The sequence below is a fragment of the Caloenas nicobarica genome, chromosome Z, assembly GCF_036013445.1.
Source record: "Caloenas nicobarica isolate bCalNic1 chromosome Z, bCalNic1.hap1, whole genome shotgun sequence".
Taxonomy (NCBI): Eukaryota; Metazoa; Chordata; class Aves; order Columbiformes; family Columbidae; genus Caloenas; species Caloenas nicobarica.
The window spans coordinates 43802215-43820631 of NC_088284.1; the positions used below are offsets into that span (position 1 = coordinate 43802215).

At 44.7% G+C, this 18417-nt stretch overlaps 1 protein-coding gene across 1 annotated transcript in view; it reads left to right on the forward strand.

The window, feature by feature from the left end:
• The window catches only part of LOC136002313 (purpurin), a 48262-nt gene extending 31589 nt beyond the window's left edge, over positions 1 to 16673 (forward strand). Inside the window, exons 4-7 of the mRNA XM_065657233.1 lie at positions 11939 to 12056; positions 13542 to 13678; positions 15241 to 15353; positions 16447 to 16673. Of these exons, the coding sequence (XP_065513305.1) occupies positions 11939 to 12056; positions 13542 to 13678; positions 15241 to 15353; positions 16447 to 16673 (595 nt within the window). The remainder of the gene's footprint in view (positions 1 to 11938; positions 12057 to 13541; positions 13679 to 15240; positions 15354 to 16446) is intronic.
• The last annotated feature ends 1744 nt before the right edge of the window (positions 16674 to 18417 follow it).

The window sequence follows — 18417 nt, forward strand, 5'->3', positions numbered from 1 at the left end:
TTTTCTTTGGTTTTGACTGGAGACTAGCTGAGAACTTGAAGGTGGGAGATAGTTTGAGTGAGACCACGAAACGTGAGTTTGAAACTGGGCAAAACAGGCCATTTTGTAAATTGTGTGTTCTTGCTAATTTTAATCCTCCCACAGCCCACAGGCTCTCAGGACAGTTGTATGTGTGGGAAGTATTGCTTAGACACCAGGAAGAACTTCATTTGCAGCAGTGTAAACCTGCTAGATGGGACTAATTTAATTGATGATTAATTAATGATGAAAGCAGGAATCAGGCTGTGTATGAAATGGATATCACAGCACAGAGCTATACAGTCAGAGGATGTACTCAGGATGCCCTATGTCTGAAGAGAAGGTCCTTTGGGCTCGGTAACATATGGTGTTTTCCAGACGGTATGGCTTTGCTCTTTATGTGTAAGCTGACATAAAGAGGTTTGCTGTCTGTATTAAAGGGTATGCAAATCATTGTAGGCAGTTTTGGGTTGTGATTTGGGAGCCGAAAAATTGCAAATGGGTGAACTATTCGTATTGTACCAAAGCTGGCACTGTTTTGGATCCAGACCTCCCGGATATTCACACTTTGATATGAAATGTTCTGTTGAGTTCAAGATAAATGTTTGAAATATTGTAAGAAAAACAAGCAGTGTCCAAGACACTCCAGGGTCAAAATATGAAAGAGCCAAGCTCAGTTCCTTCCTCTGCATGTAGGATCTGAAACTTAACAAGACTTTCCCTTAACAAGGGGAAAGAATAAAGGTTCTAAGGTACCGAAGTTCATAGCTGCAGAAGTAGAGAAATTGAGGCAATGTTGGTTAAGCTGAGCCAGAGCTGTATAACTGCAGTGCAAATTAAACCACATAGGAATGGTGGGTGGAAATCTAAATCACCTGTGCAAAGGGAGCTAGCAGTGCCAGAGCAGACCCCTTGGAGAAGGGTGGTAGGCTGATGTACCCAGAATTTAAAGTGTGATGTATTTCCTAGGCCTTCAGGGAAACCTAGTTGAAACCTACACCATGAAAGCCATTGTTTGCATAGCAGTGATAACTGAGGTTGATACAGTCTCAGCTTGCAACAAGATAATGTTGTTTGATTGGACTTAGGCAGACAATGGAGGATTTTGGAGGGGAATGAGGCTGCTGTTTTAGGAAACTTGCACTAGGTTGTCACACAGCATAATAATATCTGAGCACGTGTGGTTGCACACATTTGGTTCTAAGAGCTTTAAACCTAATTGCAGAGTTAGCATAAGACCCCTGCCTTGTTGGGTGTTGGTGGCTGCCCTTTTAACAATATTTCGAATGGAAACCTTACATGCATAAGCTGCCCTGAAGGCTCTGTTAGTGGCTGCGAAAATGAGCTGGAGTTTCTAGGAACAAAATTCCACACTTCCCTACAACTCATATCACATTCTCTCCCCAGTCCTTGCATGGACACTATTAAAAACCCCAATCGTGAAGTCATACAGCTGATGTGGTGCAAAACGTATTGCCAAAGAGAAGTAGTACTGTTAGAGCCATTTATGGAACTGGGTCCAAAGCAGATGGTGCAGATGCTACCTGCAACGCTGAAGAGGTTGGGGATGTTACGTCTGAAGATGATTTGCCCCTCCTTCGTGGGAACAATGTTTTCTTCCTAACCAAAGGCAGTGCAGAGGGGAGCTGCAAGTGACTAATTTGATTAGACATTATCCTTAAAGGATGCTGTATTGACAGCTACACTCAAATCTTTCTGGCCCACTCAACCACTAGCATAAAGAGATTGCAGCTTATCTGATTTACCAAGTAATATTCTCATGCCACCTGCTTGTATCCAAGAATAAGCTTTCCTGCCTGGAGCCACAGCATCCCAGTGAGGATCAGAGTTGTGTCTCTCATCACCTCCTGGGCTGGGATCTTCCTCTGTCCTCTAAGTCTAGCCTGCTCTTGCAGCCACACACAGATTGTCTCTTGTTGCATGGAAGGCTAGCGTGCAAAATGTGAGGGCTCTTGCTTAGCACCCTCCTCTGGCTTTTCTTTCCCCTCTGCCCAGGGACCTTTAGATGTCACCACAGCTACCTGCTACCTGGGCTCTTAACCCCCAACACAGGGACAGCTGAGGCCCCATTCCTGCCTGCACCTCAGGTAATGGAGCCATCTGAGGTGGGAAATGGACATAGCCTCCCTCCAAGCACCCTGGGCAAGGTGGTTGGAGCTAAATGAGAGACAGAGGGCACTCAGCCAAGTCTGGGGATGGTACCAAATTGGGGGAGCAGAGAGAAAGGCTGCCCTTCAGAGAGACCAGAGGGGCTGGAGGAACAGGTACCAGGAACCTCCCACAGCCCAGTCTGGGCAAGCATTGAGTCCTGCCTGTGGCTGGCAGGAGCCCAACAGAGGTGCAGCATGGCAGCAATGGGACATGTGTCAGCTGGGGCATGGTTGCAAGAACAACTCGAGCTTGATATTTATTTTAATAAAATGTGGCTGTTACACAGAAATACAGCATTGGAGCACAGGAGCACTGCTTAGTGACAATCCTAGGTCCGCAGAAAATGCAGTTTGAGCAGTAGCTGGTTACGCTAGAGCTCTGTTTTCTTGCTGGCTGGATAGGTGATATCTGAATTGTACCAGAATCATTAAATGTTTATAATGAAGTATAAGTCCCATGCACTACTGTGGACAGGGGAAAGTGTGCTGGTGGCAGTTCAACTGCAAAGGGTGAGCAATGTGTTTTAGAATTAAAATTAATACATGGACAACTCTCAGAAAATTTTGCTTTCATTTTGGCCAGAATGTTGGCTCCATCTTGTCATGACCAAAGGACATCGGCCCTCCCCTTATTAATTCTTCTGGAGAATTACTTTAAAATTAGCATGCTAATTTAAGTATTGCATTGGTGAATTGCAGAAAACAAGATATTTGAATCTGAATGCTTCGCACAGAAAGGAGGTGATGCTGTGGACACACATAAATGCAAACTTTTATTTTAGATAGTAGTGTGTTCTGAGTAAGCAACAATCAATAGGCATGCTGGGTTGGCTTGCCAAAATGCTTTCGAGTTCCATAAATTGATAAGACACATAAAGTATCTCTTCAGTTTAACATGAGGCTAGTTCTCAGTTAATTGTTTTGTTTTATTTTATTTCTGGAAAATCCTCTCTCCCTAAATGTAGAATCTTACAAACTTTTAAAACAAATGTCAGTATTTTAGTATTATTATATTTTTAATAATCGTCTAGTGCTAAGAGGAGGTGTAAGAGTACCTGCTATACTGGATCATACTTCACTCAAGGTAATGGTAGTGTGTAAGAAGCTAGACCAGGAGTGTCAAACTTATTTTCACTGAGGGCCACATCAGTCTCGCAGTTGCCTTCAAAGGGACGAATGTAATTTTAGGATTCAGCCCACAGGCCTTGTGTTTGCCACTTGATTACGTGCATTGTAGTCCTTTATCACCGACACTGTCTCATAACACAAAAGACATATTTGTTTTCCTCCTTGAAACACAAATATGTATTTGCTTTCCCATCTATCATTAAATTGCCTTCCTTCTGCATCGGTCTTTCTCTTACTGGACATTTTGGGATTGAAATTGTTCCACCAAAGATGGTATGGTGTGCCACCTAAGTAAAAGACCAATATGCCCTTCAGGACCAGGTTAAATAATAGTCAGACCCTCTCACACAGGTGCACCTTTCCTTCAAACCCCCTTCCCCACCTGGCAGAGCTGGCCACATCCATGGAAAACAATGTAGAATCCATGAGTGGGACTCTGGCTGCTGGTTACAAAATATCTTTTTACGAGTACTTTTTAAAAATAACATGTAATTGTTAAAGTTCATGTATCTGGCTAATTTATAACAAAATTAAATGAAATGTCTGCCCAGTTGAGAGTACCCCTTCAAGCGCTCCGGGCCTGCTATCGCTACTGCTCCCCTCCCCCTCTCCCTGTGTAATTCTTGTCTGTCTTGTCCTTCAATGCCCCAAAGCAGTTACTAGTGTCACCCATCAGTCTCACCTATTACTCTTCTTAGACAGGCTCACCACTGTCCTGTAGCTACAGCTGCAGCTCCCGCCATTCTGCTCTTGCAGCACAACGCGTGTCACACATGCTGCACGGTGACCAGAGCAGGCAGGAGCCTGGGGACAAGGAGCCTGACACTGGCTCCACATGGAAACAAAGTGCCAGGCTGGATAAAACAAGGTGGTGGGCCAGATCCGGCCCATGGGCTGGATGTTTGACACCTGTGAGCTAGACCCTGCACTGCCCAGTGCTCCAGGACAAGTCCTGGGTTTCCAGAAGAGGCAGCCCTTCCTTTGCAGCCTAGCACATAAGAAAGCTTAGGATTTGGCAAGTCTGGCTGTTGTTTTTTGAGTGACATCTATGAGAAAATGTACCTTTGCCAGGCCAGAAAACTGGAAATGTACCTGAGCCTTGAGTAAGTCCACCATACCTGGCATGATGATGTGCCTTCTTGCCTTTATCCTCCTATAAATTTTAAACATGCACAGATTCTCCTCCTCTTAATTTTACGGAGAGATGGCTCAGTTAAGAAAAAATATTACAACACAGTTGCAATGGCATTTTCTGCAATAAGACTACATGAGTTTATTATGTTTCAGTTTGTATCCAAAGCTCCTAGGACAAATCACTGAACCTTGAATATGAAGATTACTTGGTCAAATGCCCTGTGAAGCTGATGAACTGAGATCATTAAATTCTTCCCAAACTCTAGCATGTGTACTCCTTTTGCAACCATCTTTGTCAAATATTCTGGGCATGGAATTAGGGAAAATACAATGATAGGACACAATAAGCTTTAAGAAGGAACATGAATAATACAATGTTGGTGCTCAGATCTACCCAGGAGTAGGTTTGCTCACACAATGTCAGAGGGAAATGATGAAGAGGCTCTAAGAAAAGGTTTATAGATGTCAGCAGAACAAGAGGGCAGCATCCCAGATAAGTGAAGTGATTTCTGGAAAACATGGCCACAAGGGATGGGGGGAAGGCAGACAATATGATTGTTTAGCAGAAGAGTGGAACAGAGAAACTGACTCTAACTTCAAGAGTAAAAAAAAAAAGCAGAAGAGATGATAAAGTAATGAGGAAGAAGAAAAGGGCTATTGAGTCCATGAGAAGCTGTGGAAAGAGTCAAGGACTGAAATTTAGGATGGAATATGGGGAGTATGGAAAGTACAGTGACTAAAAAGAGTGGTGATGAGCCAGGAGGGCCATGGGGCAAGAGTCAACAGAAAATGCCCATACATGCTTCTGGAATCGGTTAATGAGGAAAATCCTTGGGCCTCTCATGAGGGAAGACCCAGGATACAGAGGTATTTCTGCAAGCCAGGAGGGCTGTTGGGTAGGGGCAAATCAAAGCTGAAAGGGTCCCGGGGGGTGTATTTCAGAGTTTGTTTTTGGCTACTCACATAGGAAGAGGTGATGCTGAGTTATTCTCAACACAACTGCTCCAGGACAACTAAACCAGGCTGGGAAGATGCTCAGAGAAATATGTGTCTGGGTGAATTTAGAAAGAGGCTCATGGCATGATAACGAAGATGGAAGTAGCTTAGTGATAGGCCTTTCCAGAATTAAGTGACAGTGCTGGGCACAGGGATGCAATCACATAAAGTGACCTTAACTCAAAGGACAGACCACTATGAACAACTGGGGAACCAGAACGGTGGGACTGAGCATAGCCACCATGGGTAAGAAGAGGTCAAGCTGAGAAATCATGAGAAGAAGGTGAGAGAGACTGTGTAGTCTCAGTGCACACAGCAGAACAGTGTAAGTAGTGGTGGAACATTGGCAAATACAAGGCTGCAGCAAAGAGGAAGTACTCATATTCCAGAGACCAGTAGCAGGGCTGGTCACACAGATGTTTTACTGGTCATGACAGGATTGGCTGTAGCTCCCTGTGGTGAGGCTGCAGGCACAGAACTGCAGTAAGTCCTGCAGAAGTTTTGATAGTGTTTGGGCACACTGCGTCTTGTCTCTTTGTCGTTTTCTCCTTGTGGGCAGAGGGACACTTAATGCTCATTTACTGCAGCAAAGCCTGCTGCAGTTATAGCATTTTTAATGGGCATTAGTAACTTTGAGGCAGCACTGCAATTTTCAGTGTTTCCAGCTTGTTGCTCAGTCTGAAGTGGATGTAAGCTTGGTCTTTGTGTCAAGTGTATTCCAGTTGCAAGTTTACAGAGGCAGTAACACTTTGGGACTCTGAGAGTTGACTGGAACCTCTTGGGCCCTCTGTAAAACAAATCACTTTGACCTTTAAGACCGCTCAACTGACAAGAAGCATGCCATGTTGAAAACTGTAAGGTTTCCTATGTATGGAACATTTCCCCTATCTCAGGTCTTGCAGCTTCAGAGAAAACCAGCTATTTAAAGCACAAACCAACCAACCAAAATCCTCTATTAAAAAAAAAATCATCTTTGATAGCTTAAAAAACCCCTCACAGTTCTTCTCCCTTTTTCCAAAGCAATATCATGAAGTCCATCCTTTTCTCTCACAGAAGAAGCAGAGATAGAAAGGTGAAATGCAGTTGTATGTGAAAGCCTTTGGCTTCTTCTCTGGCTTTGTGACTCACTAATCAGCCTCATAGTCACAACTGCCCTCTCCTTGGAGTGCAGAGATGTGCTCTGACCTAAACCTTCCCTCCTTAGTCTCTTTCTGCCTTCTGTTGCAGATGGAAACTCTGTCCTCTAATGCTTACTAAAGCCAGATGCCTGGCTAATGGCCTTTGGCTGCATGCACGTACAGATTCCCCTGGCTTTGGTAATTTGTGCTTCTGGTTTTAGCTTTTAAATCCATCATCAGGGCTGGCATGGACATCCTGGCTTATCCATGACTACTCAAGCTCTGTGCCAGCAGTATCACTTTTGTAAAGAACCTTGAGGTGCGTGCTATGTAAGGAGCTGTAAATATGCCGTTGGTTCAATCTGGAGCAATAATCTGGAGGCAGCGCTTACTATCTGCAATATGTTATTGAGGACATAAGTTCTGCTGTTACATCATGTTTTGCAACAAGTTAAAGCCTATAGATTTATTCCTGCATTTTTGGTGTTATGCTGCTTCTGTTGCATGAACAGAAAAGAAGCAGACTTAGAATACTACATGCATGATTTACACCTTCAGGGATACCCACATACCCTTGGTGCCTCTTCTTTTTGGAAGGCATCGTGGGAATAATACCAGGGAATTAAGAAACTCCAGTCTGTTACCTCACTGCAAAATGTGGTAGGGCGTGCTGGCTTCCTCAAGGGAACAGTCCCCTTCATCCTGCCTCCACCCAGGAGAAGAATAACGTCAGGCCATGGAAATACCCCACAGTTGTCTTCCAGTGTAAGGACCTTTGCTACAGACAGCTGAACTCCTCTCATGTTTGCAAGTGCCACCCTGCTTGCACATTCTCCAGGCTTCCTGTGCCAAAAGGTTGATTGCTGCCCTCCAGGAGCTGGCAGGTTGACATGAAAAGACAAATACTGTATCTTTAAATAAATGTTGCAAGTAAAATGAATAAACCTGCCAATGTCTGCAAATGGACCAGTTCAGTAGTAGTAAATACTAGATATGTATATAGACATGTCACCGGTTTGCCTAGTAACAAATACTAGAAAACAACAACCAAAATGCCCACCTCTTTATGTGATGGTCAAAAAGGCTTTCTTTTTCATGAGGTTGCCTCAGGCCTGGATGGTTTTTTGGTACAGAGTAGCAACAGGCCATTAGAGAAACTGTCATGGCTTGGAGAGTGAAATCCAGCAGCTCACTGATCAAGCTGCAACCATCATCCATACAGTTGTGCAGAAACATGGCACAAAACCAATCAGTATCTTTGGACATTGGATCCTTGTGTGTTAAAATCCCACTTCAGAAGAGATTTTAGCCAGCTCTGTATTCACCCTGTGCAGCCAAGGCAGCAGGATGCTGAAGGGTTTGGGAGAGAGGCTGTAACTTGTTTTTGTGCCAAACCCTTGACAATGGCCCTGACAAAACCATTCCCCCAGGGCTAGCTACTCATCATGGCAGAGCTGAGGCTCCTGACTCCTCCATGCTTTGAGCAGCCTCCTGTTTTCATTTGCAAACTAGGGAGATGTGTGTCTGTCTGTGTCTGAGATGTGTGCATGGGAGCATGTGAGCCTCTGCTCTACCCACTGTCAGTCAGTATGTTTAGCAAGAACGACACTATCATACTTCAGAAGGGAAAGGTGCCTTTCAGTTTATGCCATTTAAAGCTGTGAGGTATTTGAATGGTGCCTTAAAAGTCATAAGGCGGTGATTTATGATGGTTTTTTATCTAATGATGCAACACACCCGAGAACCTTACCCTTGAAACACAGAGGAATGAACTTCAAATTATTTCCTCTTAATCTTTATTGCGTCACTCTCTTCATTGGGAAAGATCAGCATTTCTGAGCAGAAGTCACAGAAACCGAGAATCTCTTAGCCAACGGCCTTCATGTGGTGTGCCACTATGGGAAAGCCTTATTTCTCCTGTCTCCCACTCTGGTGAGGGGGTAGAGCAGACTGTCACTTTGCTCTCAGTCTTTGGCAGACCTGGGGCTGGGATGCAGGTACTCCGGCAATGCAGACACATGTGTGTGACAACCCAGAAGGAAGCCCTGCATCCTCAGCAGCACAAATTAGATCTAAAGCTAGAGAGGAAATCCTCCCGACTTAAGGTGCGATAACCACCACAATAGCTGTCAAGGGCAACTCAAGATGCATCTACATGTTCTCCAGCACCCTGGTAAACAAGTCCACAATTTGCCTGCTGGACAGCATGGAACTTAATGCCTGATGCAGGAGGCTATTTAGAGATCTCATACTGTGCTATCAGCTGCTGAGCTAGCACACGTTGCTAAATCTGAGCCAGCAGTGCAATTGCAGTAATTCCCAGAGTAGTTTACCCTATGCTTATTCCAATAATAAGGCAGAAGGAAGGGGGATGCTAGGGGGTAGGAAAGCCAAAACTGCTTCTTCTGTATTTCATAGGACAGGGCAGAGATAAGACTAATAATCTCGTGTGCATACCTGTTTTACTGCAGGACATTAAAGCTACCGGTTACTCTTGTGCTGACACTGAATATATGTTTTATGTGGTCAGGTCACCTCTTCTGTTAAAAACCAGGAAGTTTTGATGAGCAGGTATGGAATAGGCCCTTGGATATCTTATTTGACAACCAGATCCTGCAGTGCACCTTTGTTTCTATAAAATGTTTCATATTACATCAAATTTAAAGGGCCAAGGAGTATGTTTCTATGTTCTGATGCCTCCCTTTTTTTTTCTACACCCAGCACAAACTAACATAATACTGCAAAAATGAAGGTTAGTTTGATTTTGTTTTCTTCTTGCACTGAACAGCAAATAATTCAGTGACAGATGTTACAGTCACCAAGCAAAATCTTGTGCTGTGATTAGCTATTATTAGCATATCTCTAATCCCTGAGGGATTAGGTGGTCACCTAAGCATGGCTTCAAGTGTCACCTATGCCTCATGCAGATATAAACTAATCTTTTTTGTTGGAAACAGATGAAGTGATAAGTTTTTCAAAAGCCTTCTAGTTTACAGAAAACACTACAGTTCACTCTCAAATCTCTGTGTCAGGGTGGAAAAGCGCACTTCTGCACTTAGATTCAGCATTGGGGAAAGTCCTTTGAAGATCTCATGAGCATCTAGCCCTCAAAAAGCACTTTAAGAAGTTACTTTTTATGTCATTCTTCAAGTAGCCATGCATTTTAAAGAAATTAAATGGGCTTTCTGTTGATTTTCCTTTCACTTCTAAATGAAGTAAATGCTGCTGGTGAAGAAGATGCGAGTAAAAGGAGACTGTGCCAGCAGAGATGAAAGTAGGCGATAGATAATGGGCAACACTAAACAAGGTGTCTGGAAAGCAGTACAGTTCACACCAGTGAGGTTGCATGCTTTTCTTCAGGAATTTCTGGGTCAGAGGCTGTAAGTGATCTCTGCAGCAAGTCCAACACATACAGAAGGCTTTAGCCTTTCTCTGAATGTCCGGATTGTTAGATCAGTACCAGGAGATTCGGGATTCCCTGGGCTTTATAGGAACTACGGAGTCATCCCTAGTGGTATGTCCAAGGCTTCCCACCACCCAGCAGCCTAGTGAGAGAAGTAGCTGCAAGTGTCAGCAACTCCTAGATGAGCCTCTGAAGTCTTAAATCTGCCAGGCGAGCCTGGGTAGAAAGAGTACATTGTCAGCCTTTACAGTTGGGGAAATTCTCTGGGCACTTGGGGAAATTGTAAGAATAGCAGGCAAAGTTTGCCACCAAAAATTTTTTTCTAGCCTTCTCTTTTTGTGCTTTATTGCATCCGCATGGAAGGCCTCTAGGAAGAACACCTTGTGAAGGAGAGAGCTATAGTATTTATGTAACTGGAAATGTTGATAAAGTAAGCTGGGAAGAATGTGTATAAAGAATGTCTTTCTGTGCAGAGGAGAAGTGAGAACTCGAAGATTTTCATGTCAGTGTAAAGGAAAAATATTTTTTTTTCCCCAGAAGATAATGCATAACACCCTTCTACTCTTGCAAGGATCACCTTAATTCGATGGTGCATATATTGGAAGAGCTAATTACATATCTACCCCATGCAAGTTATCAAATATGAACACGTGCCTATGCAGATGAGTACATACAGTCCATGAGTTTCTCTGGTTAATGTTCTATGCTTATTCTCCTAACACGTGTCAGAAGCAGAAAGACTTCAACGAGACAAAGGTGTGGTACTATCACATCAGCAGACTTATTAGCTTTCTAGGCAGCTTCTTCCATTATGTAAAAGCTGTGTTCGTATTAGTATAGCAGTCAGACCCACCAGTGTGAGGATTACAGTCTGTTTTTACATAACGGATTATCCAAGATTAAGTGTTTTACTCAGGCACACGAGCAAAAATAACCAATTAGTGCCTTCGCAGATTCATTATTTAAAGGCAGCTGGAGGGCAATTGACACAAAACTCTCCTGCTGACTGCAGCCCAAAGACTGAAGCAGAGTTTTCTCAGGGATCTCCAACACCTCTACCCCAACAGGTAGGTCTCTCTTCAGAGGAGGGCCAGATCAGCACATCTTGCAGCAGGGAAGTGCAGCTTGCAGGGCAGCAGCTGGGAACAGGGTAGCTGCTTGGTTGTTTGGAAGTCCTGGGTTGGTAGCTTAGCTTGGATGCTGCAGGCAGGTTTCAGGTAACTGTGTTTTATCTTGGCATCAGAAGAGGTATTCAGAGTCAAACACTTTGCAAGAATGTATATGCAGGTGCTCTCTTCCCAAAGTGTGAGAAACAAATGTGTTGGGAAACAGATGAGCTGGGATACTCAAGGAGACAAAGCCATGGCCACCTTGTGGCTGTGCTGCAATGGTAGATCAAGCCTCTAGACACTGAATATTATTTGCCATGATTGTAGAGAGAATGGTCTGACGGCAGACAATACCAAGGTGTATTTTGCCGTTAGAGTAGGCGGTGAGGAAGAGCCTGTTTTGGCGATGAGAACTGGCCATAAGGAACACAGCATTGCTGCCTTTGAAAGCAAAGTGGACACCCACCATGAAATAACATCCTTACAACCTACAGTGCTTTGCCAGAGCTCATCAGAACACTATTCTTCTTGTGAAAACAAAAAACTAAAAAAAATTTCAAATTTTTATCAATCCTTACCAACCTTACCCAGAGTCTGGCTTGATTTACAATGTAAAAATGCAATGAACAGCAATACTACTACCAGGAAGCAAAATAGTTTGGCAAAGTAATTGCCACTGATGCTCAGTTTTGGCTGGATTTAGGCACCACAATGTGGTGGCTTCTCAGTGGAGGATTTAATAGTTTACTCAGCCTGGAAATAAACTAGTTTTAAAATGAGGAGAATGTATCTGTAGGCACAGCACTAGCTACCCACGCCTACTGCATGAAATAAAACTCCACATTTGCTTTTGTCTTGCAGAATGAAATATACACAGTATGTTTTCCTGGCCTCGGTCTTCTCCACTGTTGAATACAGCCTAGCTCAGACCTGTGCAGTGGAGTCTTTTGCTGTGAAAGACAATTTTGATCCAAAAAGGGTAATTATGGTTACAGCAACAGTACATGTGAAGAAGCTTCATATATAAACTGTTTTTCCAAGTTATGAGTTGTGTAATCTAAAGAGGTTAATCACCAAGAAGTTAACTTCTTTTGTATGCTGTCTCTCAGACACTGTTCTTGTAGTTTGTTTTTTTCCCTACTGTTTAACCTTCTGAGCATTATGGTAAGGCTGGCCTTGAAAGTCAGGGATGCTAGTCTGTTAGATGTCATCTGCTGTTAGCTTGCAGCTTGGTACAGATCTCAACTTTGAGTGGAACCGTGAGCGAAACATTTTAGATCCCAATCCGAGAGAAAGCCCAAACACATGCCCTGGGGGATTTGCATCCACCACCAGCCATTCTTGGGAGTCATAGCAAACTGAAAATTTATCTAGTTAGCTATCTTGAACACAGACTGGCTCTTGTTTAAACAGAGCATTTAATCTGCCTGCCTCTGAGGAGGAAATCAGGGCTATCTTGGTGTTGGAAAGATCCAGACAGGTGTGTCAGAACCTATTTTAATTGTCTCTCAGAAAACATCACTTCCAGCTGCAGCTGGAGTCGGGCCAGGACTTCCTCTATACAAGATTGGCTCTATTGGAAACAAACCCATGTCTGGGGAGAGCTTTAGAAACATCCCAGTTTTAAAAAGTCAAATGTTTTTCTCAGTCTTCTGTGTTGGGAATTACAGACTCTGTTTCAGGCTTAAGCATGGAACTTGACAAACAGATCTCATTGCTTCCCTGAACAATCAAATTTAACGCAGCTAAGTTTTGCTTTCCTCATTATTTTTACTAGTAATGTTAACTTTTGAGGGCCTTCCTGTCTGTCATTCACCTGTTTAAATATTTTTTTCATTTTACTAGATACAGCTTTTCAGGGATTTTCGGCAATCCATTTTTTCCTAGAAATTTTCTTCCCCTTAATCTCACTTCATTCTGCTTGCTGCTAGTCTCCCCAACACATCCTTTCTTCTTCATAGTGTACAAAGCCATCACTTTCTGCTCTGCTGGGCAGATCCTTTCCACTGTCAGAGATCCATTGTGGCCCCCCACAGCCACGAGACTGCCTCCAGACAGCTCGCTAAAGGTCTTTGTGGCTACAGTTTAGTATTGTTGATGGCATCTTCCACAGAAAAGCGGTGGCCTGAATGGGAACAGGGAAGAACTGGCCTGACTTCCAGCCAGCATCTCAGGATGGGAGAAGCTTTCAGTGTGAGGTCACTGTGATAGGAATGTCTCATGTGATGAAACTACGTGCACACAGAACTGCAGAGCTGCTAGACCCGCTTCTTCTGGCACAGAGGCAAGGGTTCACCAGATGGTGTAGCAGGACCTGTGTGCTACATTCTATGTAGCACCCAAACTCAGACTTTCTTCATAGGCCAGGCAATGTGTAGTTAGAAGGGCTCTATGTTTACAAAATCGCTTTTGTGCTAATTTTGCCATGGTGATTAATCCAGATATTAATAGTCTTTCACGTTAGTATGCAGGGAAATGGTACGCCCTGGCCAAGAAGGATCCAGAAGGCCTTTTCCTTCAGGACAACATCTCTGCTGAATACACCGTGGAGGAAGATGGCACTATGACAGCATCTTCCAAAGGGCGAGTGAAGCTTTTTGGGTGAGCTTTTTTGACTTTCAGCTCTAGCTGCTGCCATGAGGTGTTAGAGAAGGGGAATACGGAAGGTGATCTGTCCTGAGTACACAACATGACTGGGTTTTCTTCATCAAAAAGGGAAGCTCAATCAAGGGAATATACTGGACGCAGAGGTTAGAGACTTCCAAGTCCTGGGTTACTTCTCAGCCTGGCTCTTGTCTGGGTGCACCACAAAACTATGGCATAATGTCAATTATAAAGTGAAACTTGAATGATGGAGCAGTTAGGTACATGACTTGCAACCATGTGAGAGGAACTAGCAAAGCCTGTGGGACTGTGAGGGCAGGACAGCTCTCATTTCACTGAGAGATTCAGAAAGAGAGGAGTGTAATGAGCATTACTTTCACATATCTTTCAACACAGTGTTGGACAGACTTCTGAGGAAAACGTGGTTAACTCTTGGATGCCATTGCAATGTCTGAACAGATAGATGGAGGAAGCTTAAGAGTTTTGCCTGTTGGTCATGGTTACTATAAGGAATTACAGCATCTAAAGGGATTAAATAGCCTTCTGGGTGTAGAAAAGAAAATCTGGGGCTTCCAGTAGGCTAGCACTAGTTTTGTTGTGCATTAGCTACCAAAACTGTCTAACTGCATGAATAATAGAGTAGAGGAGGTGGCTATGAACCTTGTAAGTCGTAACAGCACAGCACTCCAGGATATTTTGGCATGGAGCAGATGAAGCTTTGCAGGCATGCCGTGTAGTGTGGGTGGGAAGATTCCTGAAAGGTCTCTTCAGAAACCAAGCAGGGCGCCAAGGCTGCCAGGAATTTATTTCTGCAATGGCAAGGTAAAGCAGAAGTGCAGCCTGTACAAGGAAGGGAATGAAGAACCTTCCACAGTTCCACAAACCCAGGTAATGCTTGACAAACTGTGCTAAGATGCAGTTGGTATTGAAAGCAAACAGATAGCAACCAGAGAAGGGCATTAGAAGAAATGGACAATGAAGGCAGACTGTTTGGGCACCTACAGGGTTCCCACAGTCTGTGTGAAGGCCTTGAACTAGCTTGGACAGCAGAGTGGCTGTAGTTATTTCTGTGTTGTAACAAATGTCTCTGTGCCAATAGAGCTAGGAAGGCTTAGAGAGAGAAGAGACAACTTCCCGACTCTGCCTGGGGACACAGCAAATGAGCCCAAATGCAGGTCAGCTCACTCTGCAAACTGCTAGCAGGGAATCAAAAAATGATGTCCATCATTTTGCTTGGTGGCTGTCTGCTTGCACAGAAATGGCTGGTAAAAAGCCTGCTGACCTGAAGGAGCATCAGGGTACTGCCCCAGCCACAGCATGGTTGCACAGCAGAGGAGGGGACCAGACAGCAACAATGCACTGTCAGTGATGGGGCCACTGTCACAGTTTTGCATTACTTAATGACAAACAGTGTCTTTGTATGAAGAAAGGCCACGGCCATGCCTGAGGCAGTTGTGCTGAACTATAGCCTGGTTCTTGCCCAGTCCTGAATGAGAGACACTCATTTGAAGCCCACATGTCACAGGGTTTTACCTTCAGTCTTGTGGATCTTGTTGCAGGTTCTGGGTGATCTGTGCCGACATGGCTGCTCAATATACAGTACCTGACCCAACCACTCCAGCAAAAATGTACATGACCTACCAGGGCCTGGCCAGCTACCTCTCCAGCGGTGGTGAGTGAACTTCTTCAGCCCTCTGGTGCTGGACACTAGCTTACAACTGCCCAGATTTGTGTGTTTCAGTATATGAGCAGAAAAAACAGTTGAGCTCAGACTGCTCCAAGTGGAGACAAAGCATCCTTTTTTGGGGGGATACTTTATCAAAGCAGTACTGTTTATCTCCACAGAAGGATCAGTATCAAGAGACTCTTCACAGACTCCACCATATATATCCATATACATTAACAAGGAGGATGCAGCTTAGAGACATGGGACACATAGATGGGTTTTGCACAGCCAAGTGGGGTGCTGAGCCTAGGGAAGCAATACTCCCCAGCCCCACAGTGGGCATTATAAATGTGCAGAGGATCAGTCATCCTTGTACTCCTCATAGCTAGAGGGAGGAGACATGTGGACTCACATCTGCACTCCAGCAGCTACGCACAGTTCTTAGGCAGACACAGCTGGACTCAACAAAATGGAGCTGTTAACTCAAGTTCCCCTTGCAGAAACTGCTCATGCTGAACCTCAGTTATGCACCCTGCACACCCCATACTTTGTGCCTGAGTCTCCCATAGCTGCGGGACTCCAGCTATGGAAGTTGGGCAGGACTTGGCCTGCTAATGCATAAGTAAGGAATACATTGACTGAGTACTGGCAGATAAACCACACAAAATGCATTTAGTTGAGCACGGCTGGAAGACAGAAGGCATGCTTTGCTGAGGCTTCTCAGATAGGAAATGTAATCTGGATGCCCAAAATTTAATCCGTGTGCCCTGTCCCCCCTGCTTAAGTGAGAAACATAAAGCCACTTTTTTGTCATAGAAAACATGGAAAGTCCTAGTCCTCTTAATACTTCTAGCCTAAGAAATCAAAGGTGAAAAGCACTGAGCATCATGGAGACCAACATGTTGTCAAGATGCCCCGTGCTTGTCCCAGTTCTCCAATTCAGGGTGTGGAGATAAGCTGGGTGTGGGAGGTGACGTCAGATCCTTTGGGAAGCTATCCCTGCCATTTGCTGAAATGAGGTGTCTCCCTGTGGGATGACTAGGTCCACCTCTGCTCTGTTTTGCCCACCACGATGAACACAAGCGTTCTGATGTTTCAGGGGACAACTACTGGGTGATTGACACCGACTATGACAACTATGCCATTACCTATGCCTGCCGCACTCTAAAGGAGGATGGGTCTTGTGATGATGGCTACTCCCTGATCTTCTCACGTAACCCCCGTGGCCTCCCCCCAGCCATTCAGCGCATTGTGCGTCAGAAGCAGGAAGAAATCTGCATGTCTGGCCAGTTCCAGCCCGTGCTTCAGTCAGGTACTTTGGGCTGATTAGCAAACCCACTGAAATGGCTGCACTGGCAGCTTGTAGAGTAGGTGGTTGCATTTGCTGTAAATGCAACAGAACTGTAGCAAATCAAACTCCACTCCTTTAGCAACTTTTTTTTTGTTTCATGTTATATCTGATAAGACAATGGCTGCAAAAGGAAGTCCATGTAAAGCAGAAAGCCTGTTACAGGGTGGTTCTGCAGCCTTATGTTTGCCCTTACAGGAATCCCGTATGCTGAAACTAGCACACTACCAAAGGAAGATCAGCTTTGTTACTCTAATAGGTAGAGACAGGTGTAACAACCTGGTGTTTCTGCACTTGGAAATGCTTGTCTGGGCCACCTGGATAACAGCATCTTACCTTAGCTCTGTGCATTGTCCTCCAGGAAAGGAGGAGAAGCTGCCTCCAGAAAGGAGTAACCTCACTCTTCTTAGCTCCACCATGGTTTATATTCTGGGCAGTCTGACTAGCAGAGGTGAGGGGTTCTGAGCAGTGGCTCTGACTGTGTCTGCTGTCAGTGAAAGTCAGCAGTTGTGTTACATACACACATGTCTAAAGCTCATTTTGTGAGAGCTTTTTTTCTGGAGGCATGGGAGCTGATCTCATTGTGTGAGTCAGTCCTCCACTACAGAGCAGGTGCTGGCATCATCCAAGGTTATGAGATTGGTATGGGCACCCCTGCAACTTGCCCCTCCATATTGCTTACTGTAGCAGAGGGAGGGGAGATGGTTTGTGGGCTCATGTCCAGGTGCTCAGGTAAGCTGGAAACTCATGGTTAGCCAGAACTAGCAAAGGCTGCACAAGTGCTATGCCAACAAACACAGAGCAATCCAAACAGCAACTTTTGCAACCCCCCATTCTAATGTTTTACTGTGATTCAGAAGTATCCTAGGAATGTTGTAGCTACAGCTTTACTGAAGACTAAAAGGCTGTTAAAAGCACTTTGCAAATTTACTCACAAGGACTAAAGTCTACTTTTCTTTCTTTCCAGGGGCCTGCTAAAAGTACACATCTGATCCTATCCTTAAACACAGAAGCCAGACCTCTTGGTCTTGAAGTTGCTACTCAGCTCATAAAAAAATAATAGTGTGGACTAGTGCTATTTTCCTGAAAAACACAAGAAAATATCGGGGATTTCGTAAACTGTGTGCAATACAGTATTGATATTTGACTTTTCAAGGCAATACATAAAGTGGCATTTGTCAATAAATGTTTTTAAAAAAAAACACCTCTGGAACTGCTTTTTATTACCTGCTGTCCTGTTAGGGAGCAGGAAGAGTGCATCTGCTCACCAAAAAGAGGTGAGACAGCAGCCAAGGGTGGCCCCAGCACAAGCATGGCAGTGTCCCTCCCTGGCATCAAGCAGGGGGAGTGGAGCAGGGGGGTTGACAGGGACAGGTCCCCTGACAGTGCTGATCATCAGATAAATGGACGATGACAGGGCGGGTCTAGTTCACCTGGGAAGTCCAGCCAGCAAGTGAGGGCAGCAAGGTGCAAGGCAGGGCACAGGCATGGCTTCGAGGAAGCTCGACCGGAAACAGGACTGGGAGGTGGGTCAGAGGCAGAACTACCTGCAGGAAGACTCTCAAGGGGGTAGGGGCCTGGACTGAGCTGAGGAAGGTTTGTGGACCTAGCAAGGGCTAGAATGGGAGTGCAGGTCCCAGGTGAGGCTGCACAAAGCAACAAAGGCTTGTGGGTGCCTGCAGGGTCCTGGCATTCACAACATACCTCTCCCATCAATGTTGC